General features: G+C 50.3%; 9 protein-coding genes across 9 annotated transcripts; 5 read left to right on the forward strand and 4 right to left on the reverse strand.

Moving 5' to 3' along the window:
- Window positions 1-177: 177 nt before the first annotated feature.
- On the reverse strand, window positions 178-1,197 carry PV10_04182 (uncharacterized protein). Its single transcript, XM_016368712.1, has 2 exons — window positions 1,047-1,197; window positions 178-990 (listed from the first exon to the last, which is right to left on the reverse strand). The coding sequence occupies exons 1-2, from the start codon at window positions 1,129-1,131 to the stop codon at window positions 452-454; spliced, it is 624 nt and encodes a 207-aa protein (XP_016224500.1). The 5' UTR covers window positions 1,132-1,197; the 3' UTR covers window positions 178-451.
- A 431-nt stretch (window positions 1,198-1,628) lies between these two features.
- PV10_04183 (uncharacterized protein) lies at window positions 1,629-2,953 on the forward strand. The gene is made up of 3 exons (XM_016368713.1): window positions 1,629-1,910; window positions 1,961-2,014; window positions 2,095-2,953. The coding sequence occupies exons 1-3, from the start codon at window positions 1,881-1,883 to the stop codon at window positions 2,626-2,628; spliced, it is 618 nt and encodes a 205-aa protein (XP_016224501.1). The 5' UTR covers window positions 1,629-1,880; the 3' UTR covers window positions 2,629-2,953.
- A 131-nt stretch (window positions 2,954-3,084) lies between these two features.
- Window positions 3,085-5,637, reverse strand: PV10_04184 (guanine nucleotide-binding protein subunit beta). Its single transcript, XM_016368714.1, has 5 exons — window positions 4,914-5,637; window positions 4,131-4,843; window positions 3,986-4,075; window positions 3,816-3,935; window positions 3,085-3,759 (listed from the first exon to the last, which is right to left on the reverse strand). Exons 1-5 carry the CDS (start codon window positions 5,029-5,031, stop codon window positions 3,739-3,741), a joined length of 1,062 nt encoding a protein of 353 aa, XP_016224502.1. The 5' UTR covers window positions 5,032-5,637; the 3' UTR covers window positions 3,085-3,738.
- A 2,266-nt stretch (window positions 5,638-7,903) lies between these two features.
- On the forward strand, window positions 7,904-8,804 carry PV10_04185 (uncharacterized protein). The gene is made up of 2 exons (XM_016368715.1): window positions 7,904-8,276; window positions 8,340-8,804. Exons 1-2 carry the CDS (start codon window positions 8,142-8,144, stop codon window positions 8,568-8,570), a joined length of 366 nt encoding a protein of 121 aa, XP_016224503.1. The 5' UTR covers window positions 7,904-8,141; the 3' UTR covers window positions 8,571-8,804.
- Window positions 8,805-10,464: 1,660 nt separating this feature from the next.
- On the forward strand, window positions 10,465-13,609 carry PV10_04186 (uncharacterized protein). Its single transcript, XM_016368716.1, has 2 exons — window positions 10,465-12,978; window positions 13,033-13,609. The coding sequence occupies exons 1-2, from the start codon at window positions 11,197-11,199 to the stop codon at window positions 13,123-13,125; spliced, it is 1,875 nt and encodes a 624-aa protein (XP_016224504.1). The 5' UTR covers window positions 10,465-11,196; the 3' UTR covers window positions 13,126-13,609.
- A 44-nt stretch (window positions 13,610-13,653) lies between these two features.
- On the reverse strand, window positions 13,654-14,850 carry PV10_04187 (uncharacterized protein; the record flags this gene model as incomplete). The annotated part of the gene is made up of 1 exon (XM_016368717.1): window positions 13,654-14,850. The coding sequence occupies exon 1, from the start codon at window positions 14,704-14,706 to the stop codon at window positions 13,654-13,656; it is 1,053 nt and encodes a 350-aa protein (XP_016224505.1). The 5' UTR covers window positions 14,707-14,850.
- A 492-nt stretch (window positions 14,851-15,342) lies between these two features.
- Window positions 15,343-18,536, forward strand: PV10_04188 (uncharacterized protein). Its single transcript, XM_016368718.1, has 7 exons — window positions 15,343-15,548; window positions 15,599-16,065; window positions 16,116-16,955; window positions 17,005-17,314; window positions 17,363-17,603; window positions 17,653-17,857; window positions 17,906-18,536. Exons 1-7 carry the CDS (start codon window positions 15,542-15,544, stop codon window positions 17,993-17,995), a joined length of 2,160 nt encoding a protein of 719 aa, XP_016224506.1. The 5' UTR covers window positions 15,343-15,541; the 3' UTR covers window positions 17,996-18,536.
- A 257-nt stretch (window positions 18,537-18,793) lies between these two features.
- On the forward strand, window positions 18,794-20,839 carry PV10_04189 (uncharacterized protein). The gene is made up of 2 exons (XM_016368719.1): window positions 18,794-19,315; window positions 19,374-20,839. The coding sequence occupies exons 1-2, from the start codon at window positions 19,088-19,090 to the stop codon at window positions 20,715-20,717; spliced, it is 1,572 nt and encodes a 523-aa protein (XP_016224507.1). The 5' UTR covers window positions 18,794-19,087; the 3' UTR covers window positions 20,718-20,839.
- Window positions 20,840-20,990: 151 nt separating this feature from the next.
- PV10_04190 (uncharacterized protein) lies at window positions 20,991-23,451 on the reverse strand. Its single transcript, XM_016368720.1, has one exon. It carries the CDS (start codon window positions 23,307-23,309, stop codon window positions 21,282-21,284), a length of 2,028 nt encoding a protein of 675 aa, XP_016224508.1. The 5' UTR covers window positions 23,310-23,451; the 3' UTR covers window positions 20,991-21,281.
- Window positions 23,452-23,985: the final 534 nt, after the last annotated feature.

Below are 23,985 nucleotides of genomic sequence, written 5' to 3' on the forward strand. Positions count from 1 at the left end.
TAACTGCTCTGCCGCTCCGTTCCTGTTTCCGCAGTCCCTTACCCACGCGTCGTCATACCCAAGCACTACTAAGTGGGTAGGTAAATACTCCGTACAGCAGAGTATTATGGATTACTGAACCCCTGAACTGAAGCCACACGTGCTCCTTTAGGTACCTTTACTACTTGGATCCTGGCTTCATCTTCAGTCCACGGTAAGATGTCTATACCCACCCATCGGCATCCTTAGAATACCTGGAGTCATTTGAGACAGCGCTTTCACCTCTATGACAACCCGATACTAAGTAATGATTCTCTATTGCTTTCATCACCCGTTCCTGATCCGTGTCTGATTTTCGAGAATACCCCCGTGCTGTTCATGACTCCCTTCAGTCGTCGCTGCATTGCTGAAACGCCTATTCGTAGTAGTTGTAGCAACCTAGGTAGAAGATACCTCCACAACACACATCGTCTCAGCCAAACTTATGCTGTTCGTTCATCTGATCAGCTTCCTTGCCCATTCTAGCCATCCATCGGTCAACGAGTTCCTTGTTCTCTGACTTGAGTTTCTCCGCCTGCTCATCCGCCATATTGAGCTGAAGGTTGAGAGTCACATTCTCGTCTTGAACATTCTCAATCAACTTGGCTTTGCCCCGTAACTCTTCCTCTCGGTCTTTCAACTTGACCGCCAATTGAGTCACTTGGGTGTTGAGCTGATTGATCCGCTTGACGTCAACTCTGGCCTTGCCTCTCAGAGTGTCCAATTCGCGCAGAGCGACCTCCAGCTTGGTGCTCATCTCCCCTCTTTCTTGTTGAGATTTGGCGAGATCTTGTCGCAATTGAGCCAGGTTGGCAGACTCTGATGCTGTTGGAAGCGGTGGTGAGGTCACCCGTCTTAAACCTCTACCCATGATCGATGGCGGTGGGGGGTTGGCTTGCTGCGGTATATCTTCTGCTACCCTCCTGCGCTGTGTTTGTTGTGCTTGAGCCCATTGGTCCTGCAACTTGGTACCTAGATGGCCATAAGAGGAGAAACACCTAAGTCTTGTGCTTCCAAGTGTCACTTACATTGTCTGTATACATCAATGGCTGCCTTTTCCTTCTCGTCTCTTGCTCGTAAAGCGTCGAGGTACTGCTCGACCCACCCAGACATTGAATTCAGCGGACATGCATTATGATCTTGTTCTCCAAGTCACAGGCTGTGAAGTGTAACTCGAGGAATTATCAGACGGTCATCCTCAGACTCGTATGTTTTGGGTGACAGCGACGGACAACCCGATGTGTCGGCAAAGATTCCCTTTGCGGCTCTGATATGATAAGGTTGCCTAGTGCCTAACTAGGTAGGTCATAGTGGGCAACTTAAAGCACTCAAGTCGTGGTGCCTAAAGTTCCAACTGCTCCACACAGGACGAGGCTCCTTTGGCCCCCGTCGACTAGGTACTTACAGTATTTGATGCCATGCCAAAGCGTGCCTAGAACCCTCCAACGCCCCCACGATAAGCCCCTCGGCCACCTCCATCCAGCCCCTCAGGGAGCCTCGGTGGCTGGAAGCATCCCTTGGAGTAGTCGCCTACTCTGTCCTCGTGGCGGTGGATCATGATGCCTGCATGCTGTAATATGATTCAACCTGGCTTTATCCTCCACTGCATCGAATTGATCTCTCGTATTCCTTTTCAACGAACTTCCAGTACCTCCTTCTGCCATCATCACCATATTCCAGTTTCACGTCCATCCCATCACACAGTTTGAATCTTTCTTCGGTGTCTTGCGCACCCACCAGCGTCTCTATCCATCCAGAACACCACAAATAAAGCCTGCCATTGCCTGCACACCTCGAGCTCCCGACCTCAACTCCCTTCACCTCTTTCCACCTCCCTCCAGCTGATAGATTGGCCTACAAACATGTCCTCAAGAAAAAAGGTTCTATTGAAGGTATGTTTCCATCTCCCCCTCATCGCCATCTCTTCTCACGCATCATGCAGGTCATTATCCTTGGCGACAGTGGCGTAGGAAAGACGAGTTTGATGAACCAATATGTATGCATACACCCCAACAACAACGACCACATCCAAACCTATTTATCTGTCCAGACCCTAACAAGTCCCCTCTACAATAGGTCAACAAGAAATTCTCCACCTCATACAAAGCCACCATCGGTGCCGATTTCCTCACCAAGGAAGTGACCGTCGGCGACCGCATCGTAACACTCCAGCTCTGGGACACAGCCGGACAAGAACGCTTTCAATCACTAGGCGTCGCATTCTACCGAGGCGCCGACTGTTGCGTATTGGTTTATGATGTCAACTCGACAAAGTCGTTTGAAAGCCTCGATTCGTGGCGCGACGAATTCCTTGTCCAAGCGAGTCCGCGTGATCCAGAAAGCTTCCCGTTCGTTGTACTAGGGAACAAGATTGACGTGGGCGAGGATCGAAGGATGATTACTCAGAAGAGAGCACACGCCTATTGCCAGTCCCGCGGACAGATGCCGTATTTCGAGACCAGTGCTAAGGAGAGCATCAATGTCGAACAGGCTTTTGAGGTCATTGCCAGACAGGCCCTGCTACAGGAAGAAAGTGAGGAATATAGTGGCGATTTCTCCGATCCGATTAACATCAACTTGGATCAGGAAAGGGATGGCTGCGCTTGTTGAGTGAGTTTGATGGCTTGCTTGCTTGCTGATCACAAGATGATGATAATCCTGTCGGCGTCGGCGCACTACTGCGGCATTCGACCGGCCAGGAGGGAACCTCGCCGTTCAAGATTGGCATACCCTTGGAGATTACTTGTCTCTATAATCCATCCTCGTCCTCGGACGACCTTTGGAACAATCATACTTTGTTTGAGACGCAGACGATTACCATTGCGTTTCCATTGGAGTTTTAAGGCGCAACTATGCTAGCGGTCAACATTGTCTTCTTTTGTACAGATACAGAATACAAACCACATTACTACATTGGTTTTATAGGACTTTTAGGAGACACGAGAAGATATCCCCAACATATGTAGCGCAAGTCGGCGCACAAGCAGCGATCCATCATCGCAGACCCATTCTATTTTCCTGGTGCCCGTTGCAGATATGGACTTCACAGGCAAGATAGGTAGGTGGCAAACATGGGTGAATTATTCACAGCAATCAACTTGTCATTCAATGGAACAAAAACGCCAAAATCATAGAACCACTCTGCCCTGCTGCCGGCGGTCACATCATCATGAGTCGTGCCAGGGCTCAAAATACGCATTTTTTTGGCTTGTCGCACAAAGTATTGTAGTTGAAATAAAAAATCTTGCTTCTTCTCCTGGCAAAGCTGATGTGGTGTTCAGAGAGGACATCTCGTCTGAGACGCTGAGCTGACCGCATAAGCCCTGACACCTGAACAAGCCGAGGTCTCGAGGGGACGGCTGGTCCCCTGAGCGTTACAAAAAGAAACCCGATTTTCCCCTTTTCCATGTTTCTGTCCCATACGCGCGAAAACGACACAAGACGCACGAACACCATGGCCTATCCAGGAGGAGCTTTTTTAGGGGCCGCGAGAAGAGGGAGAATGACGGAGATGATGGTGTTAGGATGACATGGCCAACGCCTCTCCTTTATGACCGTTGAAATAGACTGCTCACACAAGTCTTGCAGAGAGCCTCATTAGGGTGCTGTCCAGATTTAATTTGGAGATCGGCGCCGTCAGTCGCTCAGGCTGTTGCCGGCTACACTGCTGTTCCTTGACGTCGCTCCCACCCCCGGACAAGTACTTCCAACGGGTATGCGCTACCATGCCCAGATTTTCAGCTGTAGAGAGAGTTAGTTACGAAGGCATCAAAATTCAGACAGAAGAGTGTTCTTACCAAAGAATCCCATGAACCTGTGCATAAGCTAATTCCATCATTGCTGACACCGAGGCAGCTGACTCGGTTTTCATGTCCATTGAGCGATCCAACCTTGTCTCCACGTAGAGTATCCCAAACCTGTCATTGTCAGTATGGCGCTAGGCATTGATGGGGATAAATGTACTGACCTTGCATTCAAAATCATCATAGCCAGCAAACAGTAAACGGCCCGATACTGAGAATGCCACCGAGGTGATTCCGCAAAGCACTTGCTCATTCTGAAGGGACCACTGGTTAGCGTGGGACCATGAGATGTGGGAGATCGCGGCATACCTGATAGGACATGAGCTCTCGATCAGCTCGAATGTCGAAAAGCCTGCACGAAGCATCATCGGAGCCTGTGCCGAAAGCATTACCATCTGGGAAGAATTGGATGGCGTTAATATCTGATTCATGGCCAGCAAATGTCTGAACGGCCTTTCCTGTCCGGACATCCCACAACTTGGCAAATGCATCACAGGCACCGGAAACAAAGATGTTTGCGTTGGTCGGATTAATGCTGATGCTCATGACATCTCCAAGGTGGTCTGCAAACTCTGTGATTTTTGAGCCAGTCTCAATGTCCCACATCATGCAAGTCATATCGCCAGAAGAGGTGATGATTTTCCGGTCATTGACAAAACGACAGCATGACAAATAGCCCGAGTGACCAGACAGTTCTCGAGCAACACGGGTTGGACCTTCTCTTGTGGACAAATTGTAGATGGAGCAAATGTTATCCAGACCACCGCAAGCAACATAATTGCCGCTGGGGGCGTATGCGCAGGTCATGACCCAGGACGAGCGAAGAGGAATGGCGTGAACTTTGTTGGTGGTGTAGGCATCCCAGATGATCAGCTTGCCATCCTGTGAAGCTGACACAAGGTGTCGTCTATCTGTCGACCAGTGCATGGCATAGATCTTTGCGAGATGACCTTTGAGATTCCGTCTGGGCTTCATGCCTATCCGCGGAAGAGCTTCTGTGTTATTAATGGCGACTTGTCGCACTATTGTCCAAGATTAATTAGCGATTGTTTGGTTCATGACAAGACAACATGAAGAAGATGTCCGACTTACAACTTGTGTCAGCCAAATCATCCTTCTTGCGCTTGATCCTATCTTTCAGTCCCTCGGCTTCTCGTCTCGCAGCTGTGATCTTGGCCTGCATCTGCTCTCCGGTCAAGTCGGTAGACATGATGGTGATTCTGGTCCTTTTCGGACCAGATGATGGATACGCAGGAGAATGATCGCGGAGTGGTCAAGTGCGGACCAGATGCGATCACAAAGGGTGGTAAGCTGATCGATGGAGGACGATCGTGGACGACGTTGTCGGGGCGCAGGAGCTCGAAACAGAGCAGGTGTCAGGGATGGGCAGATAGCCGCGATCCACCCAGGAGACGCTGCCGAAGTTGGGTGCGCGATGCAGCAAGGTCCAGTCGAGGCGAGACCTTGGGAACTGGGGATGGAGGATGGAGGGTGGAAGACGATGTGACTATCTGGTAGGGGGTCTGAAGAACAGAGGATCTTGATTGATGATGTGGTATGAAGGTTGAGTGCAAAGATTGATTAGGGAAGGTAGAGGGCGACACAGAGCATCAAGGCGAAGTCCGAGTCCGCACGAGAAACGAGAAACAGGTACAATGCCTGAGGAGGAAAGCACAGGCACAACTGGAGAAGCAGAAGGGACGGGTGGGTGCTGACTGGCAAGTTGGCAACTGCACAGTGGATAGTGGGTTATTGGTAGTGGTGGTGGTGGTAGTAGTAGTGGGTTATGGCCGAGGGGGCCCGGGGTAGGGACACCTTTGACAAGTGCAGTTCACAAGTAGTCGGTGGTGGTGGAGCGGATGGAAATACGTAGCAGTTGCAGCTAGCAGCTTAGTACCTAGCAGCTACGAGACTCACTCCCAAGGCCTGTTTGATCACCAGAGCCGACTGGGAATGGACGGTCCCGAAGAGCCCAGGATGGCGGGAGTAAACCTTCATTCTTTAGGTGCCCCCAAAAGGTTAAGGACGTTGACCGAGGGGCCGAGTGCCCCACTGCCGTGGGCCCCCGGCGTTCGCGCAACGCAACAACCCGCTTTGCATGATAGACGGTGTCAATCACTGGCTGTACGGCCACTTCCGGATTTGTACCTTCTCATTCGACCTGCAAACCTTCCAATTGCCTGGAATCGTCATCCAGCTTCAGAAATGGATTCAAATAGCCAGTCGCCAAGTGAACGGTCTCAAGAATAGTTCTTAGATACCGTAATTATCTCATTATCATTTCTTCAAGTCAAAGATCTGATCGATTAAAAAACCAGCGTCCTCAATGGTACAACTTCATCAAATCGTTCTTTGTAATTATCTCATCTGTCGGAGCCCGGTTCAGTATACTAAATACATGATGTCAAGACCGAGTTCAGCTCGAATTATTTGAACCAGAAAAACCCTGATGATAATGGAGCTAGTACTTTAAAAATATCATGATAGTGGTGTTCCGGCCGTGAGACAGTCTACAGCCTTGTTAGTAATCCGTGCGGTGGTCGGATTCGCAGTACTCCGTAGATGCAGAGGTGCGGGTCCGAGACTGAGATTCAGGCTTTAGTTCAGTAAGCGAAACATTAAAAGTGCTGGTTCGTACCTTGGGGGCGGAAGAGAGATTGGACGATCGTGCCTAGGAGTGGTACCCCCAACACATTGGTGCCACCCCAAATTACAGAACGATCTCCCCTATGGACTACAGTGCAGATACTCCGCATGAATGCGTTAGGAGCCTAAAAGCCTAGGATGCAGGAGTGTCCAGCGCCATGACTGGGATTCTGACTCGTGTAAAATTCGATTGATATCCGCGTCTCGAAACGAGAGAACACTTGCAGACAAAGAGAGCCTTTGACCAAACAAAATTGATTGAGGGATATGCACTCCCGCAGGGCTTGTTCAAATAGACTTGTTATGAAATCCCTTTTTCCAAAAAATTTCAAAATTATCTTCCAGTATTAACCTCCCATAATGATCCTAGCTAGGTCTGGGGACTATGCGACAAGTCTCACCTCAGGGACCTTGAGTCTAGCTTGCTTGATTGATGCTGTTCTGATCGTCATGCCCGTGATCAGCTTCCTCGTATACGGGACACGAGAATCGGCAAACAAGAGGTGCAGAATTACTGTAATCCACAAAGTCGTCAACCTCAAGGCGAAGTTTCTTGTGTCGATCATGCACGTGGAGATCCAATTTTGTCTTACTGTCTTCCGCTCCTTTCAAAGGTTTCGTAAATGCTATGAATATATGATACTATAGTCGATTATTGAAATATGGATATTACTCACGAGCCTCATCTGTGGGCATCAGGTATCTCAGATGGTGGTCTGTTCTCCTCGCATGGACACTGGTCTTTGTGACATGATGGACGCCAAGGCTGGTTCGTGCCCAATGTTTGAGTCTGAACCTCCGTGCACAGAGTTGCCTGGCGTGTCTGAGTTTGAGGGATACGCCCCTGTTTGTTCTAGGCCTCTTACCAGCGTTGTGGGTGCGGTGCGTTGGTTGCGTTTATACGCTCGGAGGCAAAAACTCTCGATAGGCGTGCCGTATTTCCGCCCTCCCATCCTCCAGAAGTACTTGCCCCAAAACTTTGGGCAAAAGTCAAAGAACATCAATACCATGGGGACCGTCAAAACAGAAACTACAGAGTATAATGCGCAAGCTACTGGCAGCTAGATTCCTCGGCCTTTCCCTGCTTCAAGATGACTACTGTACTCCGTAGGTAAGTGGGCATTCGTCTATATTATTGTGGCGTCGATTTTGTGCGCTTGAGCTGGGGGCAAGAATTGTGGCTCGATGATCGACAGCGGGCTTGTCAGAGGTCTATCCCCACCTGCGGGAACGTCCAATAGACCATGGCTTCAGCTGCTTCCATCCAGCTGAAGGAGAATTATTATGGGCATGCCTACCGCCATTACAGGTGCTCCTGTGCTCCTTGCGGGAGCCTCCGTAACGTCCCCGGGCACCCGAAGGCGGCAGTTGAGCCGAACGGGCGCCGACTTGGGCACAAATGCAAACAGTGCAAACATGACAAGCCATTGTTTTTCAGCGAACCTGCAGAACTCGCATATCGTTAACTCAGTCGCGGTGTGTCATTATGCGAATGGAAAAAGCCTAGGAACACCGCCAGCGAAGCTATTTGGAAATCGAGAGTCACGTCAAACCTCTGTCTCCCAGCCCGAAGTAAGAGGAAGAGCCTAGGCATTGTCTGCTAACCCCTCCATCATCGAGCTCTTCCAGACACAAACCCTGTCAAGACATCAAGCTATCACCTGAGCAGTCATCATGGTAGTGTTCCGTGTTGGGGCTATCTTCGGAGCAACGGCAGTCGCGTTAGGTGCTTTTGGAGCACATGGACTGAAGAAGAGAATATCTGATCCCCAAAAGCTTGCAAATTGGTCGACAGCAGCTCAATATCAGGTACGTAGCCTTGCTTTTACTCTATCGCAATAAACACTTCAGCCTGATATGTTTTCCGTACAGCTCATCCACAGCGGTGTTCTTCTTCTGGCACACTCGATTGCACCCAAAAACCGATGGGCCAGTGGACTTTTCATCGCAGGCATGACCATGTTCAGTGGCAGTCTTTACCTTTTGGTACTTGATCCACAACGCTTCAAATATCTTGGTCCTGTCACTCCGATCGGCGGTCTATGTCTAATCGCAGGATGGCTGGCTCTCGCATTTGGTAGCCGTGGGAGAATTGCACTGTGAGGTCTGGGAAAATTGATACTCGATAGTATTCTGTCGTCAACATCATGTACACTACGCTCTCCTCTCATTCATCTTCTAGTACGAGACTGTCAAATAGTAGAAAATCAGGTGACAGGCAATATCTAGCAAACCACAAGTCAGGATGTCGCGCGACCTCGGATTTGAGGTTCTACATTGATATGGAGCAAACGTAAGGCAAATATGACATTCAAGAACCGAGCAAGCCCAGCCATGGCCGATAATCTGTACATTATCTGTTTGGAGTTGGCTGCATCAAACTCATCCGAAAATAGTACCATGTCGTTCGTGAGGAGTTGCAGCATTTCTCCATCGCTGATCTGCAAGCCCCGCGGGTGGCGGATTGGTCCAGTAGCCGCCGCATGCCTGTCAAGACATCTCAAGAGCCAAGGGGACAACAGAAGGGCATGTGCCCAATTCCAATTCTCCGGCAATCAGGATCCTGGTGGAGTTCCGCGGCTATAAGCAACCATCAGAAAATTGTCAAAATAAAGCTGTCGAGATTATTGAAGCCTTGACTGGTAATTCAAAGCATGCCAACAGTGTGCAAGGCGAATCATTATTGAAGGCGGGAAGCGTGGTTGTCTGAACAAAGCACATACTTATGGAGTAGAAGCTGGCTCGACCAAACGAATAGGACTGAACTCCACCCACCACACCACAGTCGTAAACTTTGCCCTTGTTCCAGAGCTGCTGGCATGCCACTTTGTTAGTAATTGCCTTTGAGATGATCGCCACGCCCCTCAAACTGCGACCGCATTGATTTCTAGCCTCGCCAAAATGCCTGGATAATTATTTGAACACATTAAGAACGACACGGAAATAAAGACCAGACGACACCAGAGATGGGCGCGACGCCGTTCTAAATTGCAGCGGGGACATATGGAAGCTGTCCCCCTGAAGTGTGAAGGGCAAAGTGCGGGTCACGGAACATTTTCATTATTACTGTCTAAAGATGCATACTAAACTGAAGTAGATCAACCTCCTGCATGGGTGGACCATCCTTTGCATCTACACCAGGGAGTAGATCCTCATAGACACGCGTCTATACTGAATAGAAGCCTTAAAGGTAAATGTCAGAGATATATTCGATGAGACTCGGGATGACAGTTGTTGGCCATGGCCTCGTGCACTTTTGTCAAACGGCAACTATCAAAGACAAAGCGGCAATCTAAGCGGTAATTGACAGACGGTCACAGGCGTGAGTTAGCCTTGCTCGGTCCAACATTGTTTAACAACAAGCAAGACCAATGCGTGAGCATGGTTTGAAAATGGCCAAGCTTGTGAGTGTCCAATGGAGCCTCAGATTGCAAAGCCTAGAGCCTGAATGCTGCACGCCAGGTGGCACCAGGCTGCTGGAGGTGGAAATTATTGGTACAGACTGCCTGACACCACCCTGAGGAACCAAAGGTGGCACTGGTGGCCAGGCGAAGGCCTGCCCAGGCCGTAGGCCGTAGCCCAGAGGGGCATATGACTGCTAAAGTCAAGTTGAGTTTGTCAATGGCATTCTCTCGTTGCCACGAGCCGAGAAGCTCGTGAGCCGGTGCATGACTGTGGCTGGCAGAATTCCATCAGACACACATAATGTAGAGTGCATACATCATAAATGGATTGAAGAACTCGGGACATACTGGCGTCCAAGAAGCATTGCATTGTTGCCAGCATGCAATCCTGCAGTGCAGCGTTCAACCGTCGTGGATAATCTCGAACTAGTCGGTCTTTAAGTAGAGGGCGCAGGCAATAATTCTGCAGGCTGGTGTCTGGTGTCGAGTGGGAGTCCATTATTTGCAAAGACCTGGCCAGTGGCAACGCTCCCGCCGCGCTGCAACTGTCCTTTCCTACCTATTTTATTACCCGTAGCTTGGGTTGGTAATGAACTTCTGTGAACCGAGGGCCTGCTAACAATCGCCCTACCAGTCCCCTGCCAGCACCGACGCCATTGTTGCGCTTCATCATCCTTGCCGGCCTCTGTCCATCCATCTCCGCCATCATCCCCTTCTCGACCTGTTGTACAGCCACCGACTTGCTCTCCTCATTCCATCCTCTCGACTCTACCGACACCATCCCCTCTTCGAGTCATCAATCCCACACTTCAATCACTGTCGACCCCTTCCGCGCTACAACATCGTCGAGTCCGACAACTTGCCTTCATCGCCCTCACACGTCCATCGGTCGATCCAACTCCCTGCCTGCATTGATATATATTACAAATTCAATTCGCATCTAACCATCCATACCAACACTCATTCATCACTGTCATCACCACCACAAGCTGTGACGATCGAGACCTGCATGGAGTAGGCCCTTCACACCCTTCTGCCGTTGCCCCCGGCTCTTAGAAGTCATTTTCTTCATCTTTCCCTCGACCCTCCATCGCAAATCCTTTCATCCCACGACCGCTGATCATCCTCTTCGAACCACTGCACCTATTTTCGAGTCATCGTCCGACCTTCCACAACTCGAGTTGGCCGCCCTTCTTGCAAAGCAGCCAGGCCCAAGGCCTAAGGTCGCGTCCAAGATCCAACACCCATCCACGGACGCACAAACAATCACAACCTGAATCCTTGATTTACATGCTCGATTGGGATCTCGAGATTCTAGGAGCACGATGAGAGAGGTCAACTTCAGCATTCCCAATGTCAATAAGGCTTCTGTTCATATAACAACCACCCTCTATGACCGCCGAGCCCTAGACTGCACCTCCACGCTTCCCCTGATTAATTCCCTCAACCACTTGGCCTACCTGACAACATCGTCTGCAAGAATCAGAGATATTCTCACAGTCGATGGAGGCGTTGAACGTTTGGTATGTATATTAAAAGAGGGCAGAAGCAAAGATGAAATGCACATGTGGAAATGGAACCTGGCATTTCAGTGCATTGTCAATATTGGTGTGCGAGGCTCAGAACTCGTCAGGACTCGTGTGGTAGAGGCTGATATGGTCCCTGTTATTGCCACCATTCTGTGGGATTATATTCTGGTGTTCGAGAGAGAGAAACAGAAGGCCGACGCCGAACAAGCCAAAAGGAACATTTCTCATGCCTGTGGCAGCTCCAGATCTTCCAGACTCTCCCGAGACAACAATCAGGAGTCCACGCGAACCTCCTTCTTCGAACACCTCCATGCCTCCGTCGACAACCGTTCCACCCGTCGTCAGGCCCCTCCTCCTTCTCTAGACATCCCGCAGCCATTTTCCCAAACGTTCAGCGGGGCAGAAAACAACACTGGAGAGTCGGCGGCGACACCTGCGCGTGTACTGACTTCCCCACCTGAGCGCACCGCATTTTCTCGAACCCATTCGCATAGTAATCGCAGCGATGACACCAGACATTCGTTTCAAAGACCCTCCAACATCCAACCTCCGGCTACCGCCGTCCCGTCGATGGACACCGCAGACGGCTTCTCTCTGAGGCCTGTTCGTGAAATTGACAGACTACCGTCCATGCTACCCGCGCTGAATACAGGCGTTACCTCCCACCCTGATTCTCCTACCACCCCATCCGCACCGACGCATCGAGGTCTCTTGTCGCCCATCGGACGCAGGATGAGACGACCTTCTATACGACACCAAAACTCCACAGGTGGTGATACTGATGATGCAGTCATGGAAGATGTCACAGTAGATGAGGAAGGCATTGTTGACCCAGACACAAACGAGGGTCGAAGTCGAGTCCCCACCCGGGACCCAAGCCCTCATGACCCAGACCTGGACGAAAGGCAACCGTTGACACTTACAATTCCAGTGCAAGGCAACGAGGATATTGACAACGTTGACATTGCCCAGCAAACCCCCATCGTTGCTGGCATGGGCAATCCGTTGATGACCGCAGGCCACGAGGCTGTGGGCGTCTCCCCCAACGCCGGTGCTCCAGCGACAGCGGCATCTCCAGCCATCCCACTCAATGCGTACCCAAACCTTCTCCTGAGAAATCCTACATCCCCGGTCTCGACCACGGCGTTGCAGCTTCGCGAGGAAGATGTCCTCATGGGCCTGCAGTTGCTTGCATACATCTCAAAGTACTGTTACTTGCGGCACTATTTCCAAAGCACGCATCTCGTGCCTCGCCTGAGAATCGACCGAGAAGTGGAGCGTATTTATGGCCCGGGTCCTAAAGGCTCTTTGCTCCCGGAACCCACCGAAGACGAAGAGGAGGAGTTTCTCCAGCCTGACGACTATAATATCTTCCCGTTGGTCGAGAAGTTTACCGTTCGACATCACTTTCAAGACATGCGGTATTGGGCTAGTGTCGTAATGCGGAATCTGTGCAGGAAAGATGATGCTCGCGGGGGCATCCGCCAATGTGCCAACTACCAATGCGGCAAATGGGAAGAATACACCAGACAATTCGCAAAGTGCAGACGTTGTCGGCGAACCAAATATTGCAGCAAGGTGAGTCCTAGAAATTGCACAAGTGCCTTAAGGTTGACTAACGCTATCCTGTAGGAATGCCAACGCGAGTCTTGGACCATGCATCGACATTGGTGCCAGCAACCAGAACAAGCATCTACGCTTGTGCCAACAGCGGCGAAGAGGTGAAGTCATTGAACTTGACATATCTGCTTGACGAAAATGCTACTTATCATAGCCGTGGAGTATTACTATCACTTGAGTTTGGAGTTGAGGAGTGTTCGAGTCTAACGATGGGTCTGGTCGTGCCCAACTGATATGACATGACCTGAGCTGAATGAGGGTTGACATACATAGTGAGACGGTGTACAAAGTCCGAAGATGACTATGCCACGAGGCGAGATGGACTTTTAGCCGTCTTGTGGCTCATCACACATCACTTTTTGCCAGTGAGAGACAGGATGGAGAAGAAGCGATGCCTGGAGGGGTCGGAGGGATGCGAAGGGCATCAAGAGGCCAGATATGTTTTTGGATTGCTGGCGGTGGTAGAGAACAAGTCTCTCAAATATCATGACTTCATAAGCCAACGACGAAAATTCTTCATTGACATCCCATATATCCATGTACAGTTTCAGACCCATGTGTCGAGCTACTATAGTCTCGACCACAAAATCATATATTTATCATTCTCTATCTTCCTTTGTCCAAGCGCGTAGACTAGACGGCAGAGGCCTCCCCCCGGAACCCATAAGTCGCCTCGAGCCTTTTGAACAAATGCTGCTGCGCAGTAAGAGCCCGCTGGGAAGGCGTGCCACCGCCATATCCGATCTCTGCATTCTGATCTGGGACATGTTCAGCCACAATGCGACTGGGCACAGGAATCAATTCAACTTGGTCAGCCGGATGGCAGAAATAAGCAATCGAATACCGGTCCTCGCCTGCACTTTGACTGTCCTTGGGGAACACAACCCTGTGGACGGTGCTTTTCAGCAGACCATTCGTCCAATATGACAGGAGGTCGCCAATATTCACCAGAATCGGTGGCAAAGTTGTCGATGATTCATACCCTTCCGGAAACACTGGGACCGGGGCCCAAGTATCGTCGGATGTGCGTATCTCCAACCCTGGTTGAGATGGACGTTGGAATAAGAGCGTGACGCTGCCGTAGTCAGAATGAGCTCCTGCCCGGATATCGACGCCCGGGTCGTAGTCCGAATCTTGGGCGAGAGGGGAGTAGTGTAATAATCGAAAAATGCATCCGCTAGGTTGGGTATGTCGAGACGAGAAGAACTGTGCATCTTCAATTTGTAACCCCAGACCTAGAAGATCTAGTATTTGCGCAGATACCTTTCGACACGAGGCTTCAAATTCTAATAAGAGTTCAATGTTCCTCTCCAGCAAGTCAGGTAATGGCTGCTCTGGTCGGCCGTTGATGAATTCTCCCATGTTGAATGCCTCTTTCAGATCGCCCCTGCGCTGTGTCCTGGGATCTAAGGTTTCGCCACCCATGCCCGTCCATCCTCGATTACTGCGGTTGATGCGGCACTTTTCCTTGTCTGAGTCTGGGAGGCTGAATAGTTGTCGTGACAATTCAAATTGCCGTACGACTAGGTCTTCTGTGAATTCGGTGCCTTTAGGGTCAATGTAGAGGAATCCGAATTCGCGGGCGGCTTCGAGCATCTGTGCGCCAACGGTTGTGTCTGGGTTGGAGATGTCGATGATGGGGAGTTGAATGGCGGAAGGAGCATTTTGCTGTTGAGATGAGCCCATGGTCGGGGGTTCCGGGTGCGATAGTTGTTGGCGGAAGGGTAAGTAGAATGTGAGAAACCCTTCGGGATCAGATGTTCATGGAATCAATATGATCCAACTGATAACTTTATCAGTTCTGGACAACGGTAACCTACGATGAGTAGGTTGAGTTGACACGCCACTTATTTGTTAGCACCTTTATCGATGGGTTTCTCTCTGCGCAACTGGCGTCGGGTCTCAAATCTCATAGTGTCCGTACTGTATACACAAATACGCAGCCGTGTCAAGTGATATATCTTAACCAGGCGTCTATCTCAACCCACAAGGCAGGAAATCAATCCGCAGACAATTGGTCAGCCTTGGCCAACGTCGTCATCAAATCAGATGTCAGCAATCCCGTTCCAAGCTCTCTGCTTCAGCCTCGTGCTAGTTCAGTTCCAGTCCAGAGTTTAAGTGGTCGGCTTAAGCTCTTCAGGCATTCCGGGCGCCAGTTAAGAGCGAGCACGGGCATCCACCAGCACCTGGAGGAGCTAAAGAGGCCCACTACTCATCAGTACTGGCCAGTTCAGTGCCACAGTGCGCTTGCCCCTGCTTCTCCATCCTGCGACTTTCAAGACGTCTGTCCTGTCTGTCACTTTTTTATTTGGACGAGACACCAAATCAACAAGCGCCATCCGTGGCTATCGACGACGTCGTCATCTTTTACGCCGACAACGATCTGACCAAAACTTAGCTGCATATACGTTCTTTATTATTCTTCTTCTTTTATGCACATTGCAATCCCCGCGGTCCTTGCTGTCGCGTTCACGATTTTACCCCACTCACCTTGTACTCCCTTTCTCTAGCACTTCAAGCAATGTCCGGTAAGAGATACAACTGCAATTTAATGCGCGAGAATCTAACTCTTTCCCAGTGCCTATTCAAAAGTTCGATTCCTGGGCTAGCAAGCACGTCGACTTCTGTCAACTCCAATCTCTCAAAGACGCAGTCATCGGCGTCGATGCCTCTTACTACCTAGACCTCCGCCTGAACGGCAACAATGAAGAACCTCTCAAACATGCCCTTGGCGGTCTTCCTTTCTGCCACAAGAAGGCCGTGGAAGATGATATTGCCCTTCTGCGTCAGCATGGCGTCACGCCGATCTTTGTCTTCAATGGGTTGGATTTTGTGAACAAGAGCAAGCCAGATTCTCTCTCCGTGGACAGTAAACGGGTCCAGGATGAGGCGTGGCATCACTACTTGAGCGGAGATAGCAAGAAGACTGTTGCAGATTTTGGCAAGGCCAAATATCCCATTGACATCATGACCCGGCCCTTGCAGAAAATTCTAATTGAGAACAAAGTCGAATTCATCGTGGCTCCCTACAGTGCTACAGCTCAGGTGTGTTCACTAGCCTAGAGCTTTTACTGCCCGAGACTAACATCCTCTAGTTGGCTTACCTCCTCAATCTACCGGACCAGTACATTGATGCAGTCATGGCAAGCACAGAAGCCTTTCTTTTTGGAGTTGATAAGATTGTTACCGATATCAACCACAACAAATCGACGTTGAGTCTCCTGGCCCGGCATACATGTGAAGACGTGCTCAAGGTCAACATCGATACCCTCCGAGACGCTCAATTGCTGCTCGGTACTTCTTATACCCCCATCTTCCCCGTTCTCGAAGGCATGGCTACCGGCAAGCCAGTGACAATCGTGGATGCAATCAATTTGTTGAACTCAGTCAACAAGTCTGTCATCCAGCTGTGTGGCTTCCACCGAGACCATCCCCAAGTACAAGCACTCAACTATTCGACCAGATACAAGAAGGCGATCATGACCATCAGGCATCACGTTGTCCTCGAAAAGTCTGGCGTTGTAGCACCACTCAATTTTGACACTGCACCTGGAGACGTCCACGAGTTCGTTGGCCAGCGACTGCCGGAGGAGTTGTTTTTCTACATCTCTCGTGGTATTTTGGGATCGCAGATACCGAATTGGCTGACCTCGGGTGAAATCGTCCTCTCGCTTCCAGGCGGTGTTTTGGACTCAGAACCATATCGACGTCTGGTGATTGAGTCTCTCAACCCACTTCGCACCGAAGCACTCAAGATATTGGCAGAATCTCTCCATTACTATTATCAATCAAGGGTTGTCAAGGTCGATCCCTGGGTGCCCCAGGACACAAGCAGCCTCACAATCGAAATTAGAAACACCTCTCCATTCAAGATGAAGCTATCACCATGGAAGGTCAGAGGTTCGGATATCGAGTCCATCTTTGCAGAATCAGGGGTACGTTGTCCCATTTATCGCCATCTAGACTCTCAGCTGACCATAGTAGCACGACTCTGCATTCCTATCTTGCCTGCGGGCTCTCAAGGATCCATCCTTTGCCGAGAAGACCATTGGCCCCGTCAAAGTGCCGCATCCGGCACTGCGCACAACTGATGAAGTCATTGCAAATACCATCTTTCGATTTCTTCACGTTCGAGGGTTTGTCGATGACAAGCATCAGCTGACCACGTGGGGAAAGGCACTCGAAGCAGCGTTGTCGGTCGCCGACGAAGAGCAAGCAATTGTTGGGATCGAAATGCTCAGACTCGGACTTTTCACTGGAAACTTTGCCACCGGAACCCCCGTTGCAAAGACTGGTAAGCACAGCGTCTTTTATACTGAAACTCGTATTGATCCATGAGCAGACAAGGACTACCCTAGAAAGGTGTTCACCAACTTGATCTCCAAGACGGCGTGCTTGGGCCGCATTCGACACAAGCCAATGGGATTCGTCGGTCCGCTCGATCGACAGCTCTTGACATATGCATGGAAGATCACTGCTGTGCGACGGTCGTTGAGAGATCTGCTAGAGACGGTCTTGACCAGCATGTTTCTCAATGGTGATGTTGATCGAGACCGAGATGACTGGACAGTCATTGTACAAAGGTTCGTCGCATACATGATGTGGGTGACAGAATGCTGATCAACACGTTAGACTCCCCTTTGCCGGTGACAATGGCTCAGGTTTGGGTATTGCGGCCAAGACATATCTCGATGCCGTGAGCGAGGATGCGGAGCCAACTGACGCTCTCAAGACGGCGATCAAGCATCAGGAAGGAAAGTATAATTGGTTCCAGCAGCTTAGAGGCAATGGACATTTGACGAAAAGTCTGGATCAGGCTTGGACACTTTGGGATGCGGTAAGCATACGGGAACCGACTAAGTCTTTGCATGCTGACGGGTACCAGATCTATGTCGCAAGTCAAGTACCTGGAACTGAAGTCAAGGAGGCTAAACTTTTCTCGGATGCAAACGAATGGCTCGCAATCCGACGATGAGACAATATGCCCTTTGCTGTCGCAACCATAAGTTGATAAAAGATCGGGCGGGCCCAGCAGGAATGCCATGGAGGGTTCTACGTTGAAGGGCCCTCCTGGGTTGTCGGGCAACGTCGACCTCTGTGCAAGCAGAGGACCACAAAATACGAATAGGATAGCCTACGATTGAAAACGGCGTGGGCTGCAGGTCTCAACTGATCGAGTTATCTGGTCTTGGGATTCTGAATCGTGGTTCCTGGAGACACTCAAGACGAGGAGAGCAGAGAGGACAGATCAAGAGAGCTCTGCAAAGGGTCTCGTGCTTGTATGATGGCTTGAGATACCGGACATGTTGACCCGTTGCTTCATCTTCACACCGTCCAGGACATACAGAAGTGGGGAATGGTGTCCCTGATCGACCACTCTGATGAGTGGAGGCCAGCTGCAGCCAGTTGCGTATAATAGCCTAGGAGCAGCACGTTGAGCATGTAAGCACAGTGACTCATGGATATCTCGAAGAGGGAGTGAGTGATTGATTGGTGATAGGCCTCGCATTCTGCCCAAACTCTTCTCAAATACATATAGTCCACGTCTTGAATCTCGATAATTAGCTAAACAGATTGCCAAGTGAACAAGAAACATGTCATCCGACGCTTGCATCAAGAAATAACGGCGCCATCAGTGGCACGCGTCCTCTTGCCCAATAAGGAAGAGAGTGGCAGGACAAATCTGTCGCCTTGTCGCCCCCACCAACTCGACTGACCTTCCAGCAACATCGAACCAGATCAAAGCCCCAAGTCATCAGGCTTACGGAGTACTCGCAGTTTCAGCTTCGAGCCAACGAACTGTCCTCCTAGCAGCCTTTTGATTGCTTTTGACTTTGTTCAAGGCCACACCAACGGTAGTGGCGCAGCCCTCAACGACTCTTGTGGTACACACGATTTAGCCTGCGGTTATCTCCTCTGCCTTTGGGGCAATCGTCAGCGAGAGCTTGGTTCGCCCCGGCGGCTCCCTATCAGTGGAGTTGGCCTTAGTTACACGCCCGGAAAGCCATGTCCGCCGTGACGCAGTCGAGCAGAGTACGAGATCAAAACCTCGACCTTCTCTGCCGTCATGGCAGATCCTCACTCCTCTCAATCCCAGCCCGTGGCCTATCTCAACGAGATTGAAATGGACCACACGAGCGTATCTCGCTCGTCATCCCCACGCGGGTCAGAGCAAGGACGGAATGCACGACCTTCTCGACACCAACGGTTCTCAGGACTTGGTGGCCATACTCTCGGTTTGCTCTTGTTACTATGCACCGTCTGTCTCTGGACCTTGTCCAACTTCCTCGGCAGTGTATGTTTTCTAAATCCTCTATACGAGTGCAACAAGCACACTGACAAATGTTCGACAGAGCATCTTCGCCGACAACACCTACGCCAAACCTTTCTTCCTCACCTACCTCAATACCTCCATGTTCATGCTCGCCTTGATACCTAACTTGATGCGATCTGCCTACAATCGACATCAGAAGGGAAATTTGTATAGTACCATTCGCAAGAATCTCACCAAAAATACCGCCTATAGACAACTACCTACTTCAGACACGTCCGACCCCGAAATTCCAGACTCTGAGCCCTTTATCAATAAAACAACCTCCCATTCCAACGACATCGTCGAGGTGGATGAAAAGCATAAACATCTGGGTCTCATACCCACCTCGCGATTGGCGCTTCAATTTTGTTTTCTATGGTTCGGCGCCAATTTTTTCGCCGTGGCTTGTCTTCAATATACCACGGTCGCTTCCACGACCATTTTAACTTCAACATCTAGTCTCTGGACCCTTATCCTTGGAGCGTTCACAGGCACCGAGATATTCACCTGGCGCAAATTATGTGGGGTGGTACTTTCCTTGTTCGGCATTATTCTCATATCAACAATTGATCTCACTACAAATGCCGACAGCATGGACCCCGTATCTGACCCAGACCGACTACTCAGAATGCGAAGGTTATTCCGACGCATCGACGACCAATTCCCAGACAAGCCAGCTTCTGAACTCGCCCTTGGAGATGCCCTTGCTCTGACATCCGCCATCATCTATGGAATCTATACCATCACCCTGAAGAAATCCACAATTAAAGCACTTCCTCGCCAACTCAACATGACTTTATTCTTCGGGCTCGTGGGCACCTTTAACATCTTCCTTCTGTTCCCCTTATTCCCTCTCCTACATTTCACCGGCATTGAAACGTTTCAAACCCCTCCCACCAGACATGTCTGGATGATTCTTCTCGTCAACAGCATTAGCAGTCTCCTCAGCGACATTTGCTGGGCATATGCCATGGTATTGACCAGTCCATTGGTCGTCACTGTGGGCTTGAGCTTGACTATTCCATTAAGTTTAGTGGGGGAAATGGTTCTGCAAGGTCATTATGAAGGCTGGGTCTATTGGATCGGCGCGGGGATTGTCGTGGGGAGTTTTGTCTTTGTGGATCATGAAGAAAGAGAAGATGAAGAGGCTCTGGCTGCAACTACGCAAAGAGTAGCTCACAGAACCAACAGTTTTGGTTCGGATGTGGATGGCGGGCATCATTCACAAAACCGAGGACGATCGGATGATGATCTCGGTCGACATGGCCACGTTGTACCGACACATACGACTACGAACACGCAGCCGCAGAAGAACAAGAATGTGGCGAATGATGACGAGCGCGACGAAGAGACGGATTTATTGGATACTAGTGATGGCGAGTAATTGAAACATCATTGACCGCCCTAAGAAAATAGAAAGAAAGGGGTTTGTTTGTCAGTCATCTCATTGGACCAATGTTTAGCATATAGGAACAAGCAAACACTCTAAGTTAGACTAACAATGTTCAATTAACATTCATCAAGTGTTTTATTTTACCAAGCATCGTAATATGTGCTCCGTCGTGAGAATCTACGGTCCTAGCATAGGTGCTAGGTACCTAGGATAGTAATTCCTTTCAGACAAAATATTTATGATTATAATCTTCCTTTTATTTAACCGAATCTGAAAACCTTGTTTTGTTCTGATTGATGGGATGGTGAAGAACTAAACTTGATAATCATAGCGTCTGATCTGATCTGATCTGGTCTGTCTGACCTTGATATCATAACCATTCCGTAACATCATGGAGGAAACAACAACCATGCGCCGCTTGCTTTCTTTACCGTCATGAAACTGCTGAAATCAGCAATATGATGATGATGATGGTGATGATGCAAATCCACCCCATGATCTTATCTCTCCTATCTCGTCATAGATCATAATCTCTGAAAAAATCAAACCTCATATTCATTCAAACCCCAACTCCGCCAGGGTGGGAACACCATCCCTCCAAGGCCGAGGCTCACCCACACCAGGCATTTCTATACCATTTGGAAGCGTAACCTTAGGAAATCCATGTAACTTCCACGCGTATGTCTCCCCCTCCTCTATTCTTTCAAATGCGCCTGGAATCTTGCGTTGTTGCTCTTGATCTTGATCTTGCGATACGACCCACTTACGACGGATTTCGTCTGCCTTTTCTTGATCTTTCAACACTAATGCTCCGCTATGCCATCCGGCGGCGGCGATGGCGATGGGGAAGTATGCGCCTAGTACATAGTCGCCGGTGGAGTGATGGTGGGGGGTTGGATCTTTTGATGATGATGAGGTGGTGGTGTATATGTCGGTCGGAGGTCCTTCGTCCCAATGTCGTCCTTCCTGTTCGATCCATTCGCTGAAGATGGCTTGTCGGATAGGGTTTAACCAGGAATTACGCGCGGCATGGCCGCTGGTAGCGAGGGTTGGACTATCGAGTTGTTCCTCCAGCCATGCAAGCCAGTCCTTGCGTTCGGGTTCAAACCAGATCTGTCGGCCTCGAAGGTTGGCTATTGGTAGTAGTTCGCCGTCGGCGCGTGGTCCGGCTCTGTCCTTGTTTAGACCGCGGAATCGCGCTCCTGTTTCCACGCTGCCGAGTCCCAGTTGGCCGCAGCTCTGTGACTCACGGCCATATGAAGTGATTCGTCCGTCTGCGTGGAGTGCATGATAGTGGTAGTCTCCGTATGCTAGACCAATTACGTTTGAGTGCTGGAGGGCTGGGACGTCTGGGGGTCGTGATGAGAGGATGGTGGTTAGTGTTGACCAGTCGTTCGATGTCAATATTGCCGGATCGTTTCGAACAGCGCTATAACAGCGTCGCAGGTAGTCCGCGTCGCCGGCGAGCACTTCTCCCCCGGCTGTGAAGACGCCAAATGTCTTGTACTGGCCGTGAAGGTCTTTAAGTTGTCTGCCTTCAGCGGTGTATCCGGGTACAGGAAAGGGTATGTGTGATGGCTCAGATTGGCTGGGTTTCCGGACGCTCATGTTCCAGGCAAAGATCTTGGAGTCACTCGTTATGTAGACTATGAAATCCTCGAGGACTATATGTTTGACGACTTCCACGGTGCCGGTCTCTGTCTGGGTGCGGGCGGTGCCTGGGATGATTGTTTCCTCGACGTGTGTGCCGTCTGCTCCGCCGGGGGCCTGGTGGTTTCGTAAAGGATCCCAGTAGACGATGCCAACGGTGGGCACATAGGTAGAGCTCTGTGCCCAGCCAGCTGCCACGCGGGTAGCTTTGCCTCCAAAGTCTCGGTCTGTTCTAGAAAAGGCTTTGAGCCCGTTCAAGCCACTCTGAGTCCAGGATACGATATCTCCATCATCGGTTAGACCGAGGATGTGTCCTCGGCCAGAGGAAAACTGTCGAATTGGCGATGTGCTTTGTACTGAAGACTTGAGTTGTACAAAGCCGCCATGCTGGGCGTCGGCGTCGGTCCCACGGGAATCGATGGCGCCAGCGGTGAAGAGCTTGCCGTCAGAGGTCAGAATGGTGGTGGACCAGCCTCCACATTGAAGGTCCACAATGACACCCACGTCATCGGGAAGATGGGTTTCTGTTGGCCAATTCGAATTCGTACGCTGGAAGACTTGAGCTGGAGGGTGTCGAATGGGCCTTCGGAAGCCTCGTGGTACAACGTCTGGGAGGAATAGCGGGCCGCGATTCTGGATTGGAAGAGCTCTACCAGGGCCCAAGTTCCCTGAAACACCTTGACCCCAGGTATAGAGCTGGGTTTGTGTCTTGAGACGCTTATACAGCCAGTACCAACGAGGACCGTCGGCGGCGAGGAGGGGACTGATGGGGAGTCGAAATGTGTCTGAGGTCAGGGTGCGCCAGTACACCGAGTCTTGCCTAAAGTTGGTGTAGATTGATTTACAGGTACAGCAGAGAGCCAAATAATCTGGGGGAGAGAGGAAAGAGAGGATGATGGGTAAGATGTCTTCAGGAAGGTTGGAGATGTCCATGTTGGGTGCAGGGGTCGACAATAAGCGAAGGACAGGGGACGGGCTATCGAAGCGTTTTCGAAAGTCTCACAGCTTCAAAGACAAAGTGAAAGAAGAGTCTGCTGAAGAACACTTACACACCACCTTAAGTTGAGAATATGGTACGTGTGATGAGGGCGTGGAGGAGGCTGAGGTGAGGTGGGTATGTTTAGGACGACGTCATACGAGGTTCAGAGTCACAGCGTCTATGGGTCAATATGCGCAGATGAGGCGGAGGGATCCTTCAAACACGACGCAAAGATCTTGTTTGATGGAAGCAGTCTTGGCATATTATTGGACTTGATGCTGGTGCCTGGGAGGGACAAGAAGCACACAGAGAGACAGAGACGGCATGGATGTTGCAAGTCAATAATCATTAGCTGACATTGGTTTCGTAGTGACACAAAAGTCGTGTCACTGGAGATCAAAGTAGTGTAGTATCAGGTGGCACGGTTCCCAGTCCTCTTAAAAGGTTTATGTAGAATATGTAGAGTGGCAATTTGTGATGTTCAACAGTTGCTAGTCACTCAGTCAGGTCATCATGTCGCCTAGAAGCATGGAAAGACCAACGCCCGGGCCGGCAATCAGGGCCGGCTGCTCCCTAGACAACAGAAGCTAAGGGCTCCTCAGCCTATCCTTTTGGCAAGAAAATAGGGGA

Source organism: Exophiala mesophila (assembly GCF_000836275.1).
Source record: "Exophiala mesophila strain CBS 40295 unplaced genomic scaffold supercont1.3, whole genome shotgun sequence".
In the NCBI taxonomy this organism is placed as follows: Eukaryota; Fungi; Ascomycota; class Eurotiomycetes; order Chaetothyriales; family Herpotrichiellaceae; genus Exophiala; species Exophiala mesophila.

Coding starts and splice junctions, on each gene's coding strand:
- PV10_04182 (XM_016368712.1), bottom strand. CDS start 1,131: ATGTCTGGGTGGGTCGAGCAGTACCTCGACGCTTTACGAGCAAGAGAC. Junction 991..1,046: donor CATTGATGTATACAGACAAT/GTAAGTGACACT, acceptor ATGGCCATCTAG/GTACCAAGTTGCAGGACCAA.
- PV10_04183 (XM_016368713.1), top strand. CDS start 1,881: ATGTCCTCAAGAAAAAAGGTTCTATTGAAG. Junction 1,911..1,960: donor GAAAAAAGGTTCTATTGAAG/GTATGTTTCCAT, acceptor CGCATCATGCAG/GTCATTATCCTTGGCGACAG. Junction 2,015..2,094: donor CGAGTTTGATGAACCAATAT/GTATGCATACAC, acceptor CCTCTACAATAG/GTCAACAAGAAATTCTCCAC.
- PV10_04184 (XM_016368714.1), bottom strand. CDS start 5,031: ATGTCTACCGACTTGACCGGAGAGCAGATGCAGGCCAAGATCACAGCT. Junction 4,844..4,913: donor TGATTTGGCTGACACAAGTT/GTAAGTCGGACA, acceptor CTTGGACAATAG/TGCGACAAGTCGCCATTAAT. Junction 3,936..3,985: donor ATGATGATTTTGAATGCAAG/GTCAGTACATTT, acceptor TGACAATGACAG/GTTTGGGATACTCTACGTGG.
- PV10_04185 (XM_016368715.1), top strand. CDS start 8,142: ATGGTAGTGTTCCGTGTTGGGGCTATCTTCGGAGCAACGGCAGTCGCG. Junction 8,277..8,339: donor CGACAGCAGCTCAATATCAG/GTACGTAGCCTT, acceptor TTTTCCGTACAG/CTCATCCACAGCGGTGTTCT.
- PV10_04186 (XM_016368716.1), top strand. CDS start 11,197: ATGAGAGAGGTCAACTTCAGCATTCCCAATGTCAATAAGGCTTCTGTT. Junction 12,979..13,032: donor GAACCAAATATTGCAGCAAG/GTGAGTCCTAGA, acceptor GCTATCCTGTAG/GAATGCCAACGCGAGTCTTG.
- PV10_04188 (XM_016368718.1), top strand. Junction 16,066..16,115: donor CCTACAGTGCTACAGCTCAG/GTGTGTTCACTA, acceptor AACATCCTCTAG/TTGGCTTACCTCCTCAATCT. Junction 17,604..17,652: donor TGGACAGTCATTGTACAAAG/GTTCGTCGCATA, acceptor TCAACACGTTAG/ACTCCCCTTTGCCGGTGACA.
- PV10_04189 (XM_016368719.1), top strand. CDS start 19,088: ATGGCAGATCCTCACTCCTCTCAATCCCAGCCCGTGGCCTATCTCAAC. Junction 19,316..19,373: donor TGTCCAACTTCCTCGGCAGT/GTATGTTTTCTA, acceptor AATGTTCGACAG/AGCATCTTCGCCGACAACAC.
- PV10_04190 (XM_016368720.1), bottom strand. CDS start 23,309: ATGGACATCTCCAACCTTCCTGAAGACATCTTACCCATCATCCTCTCT.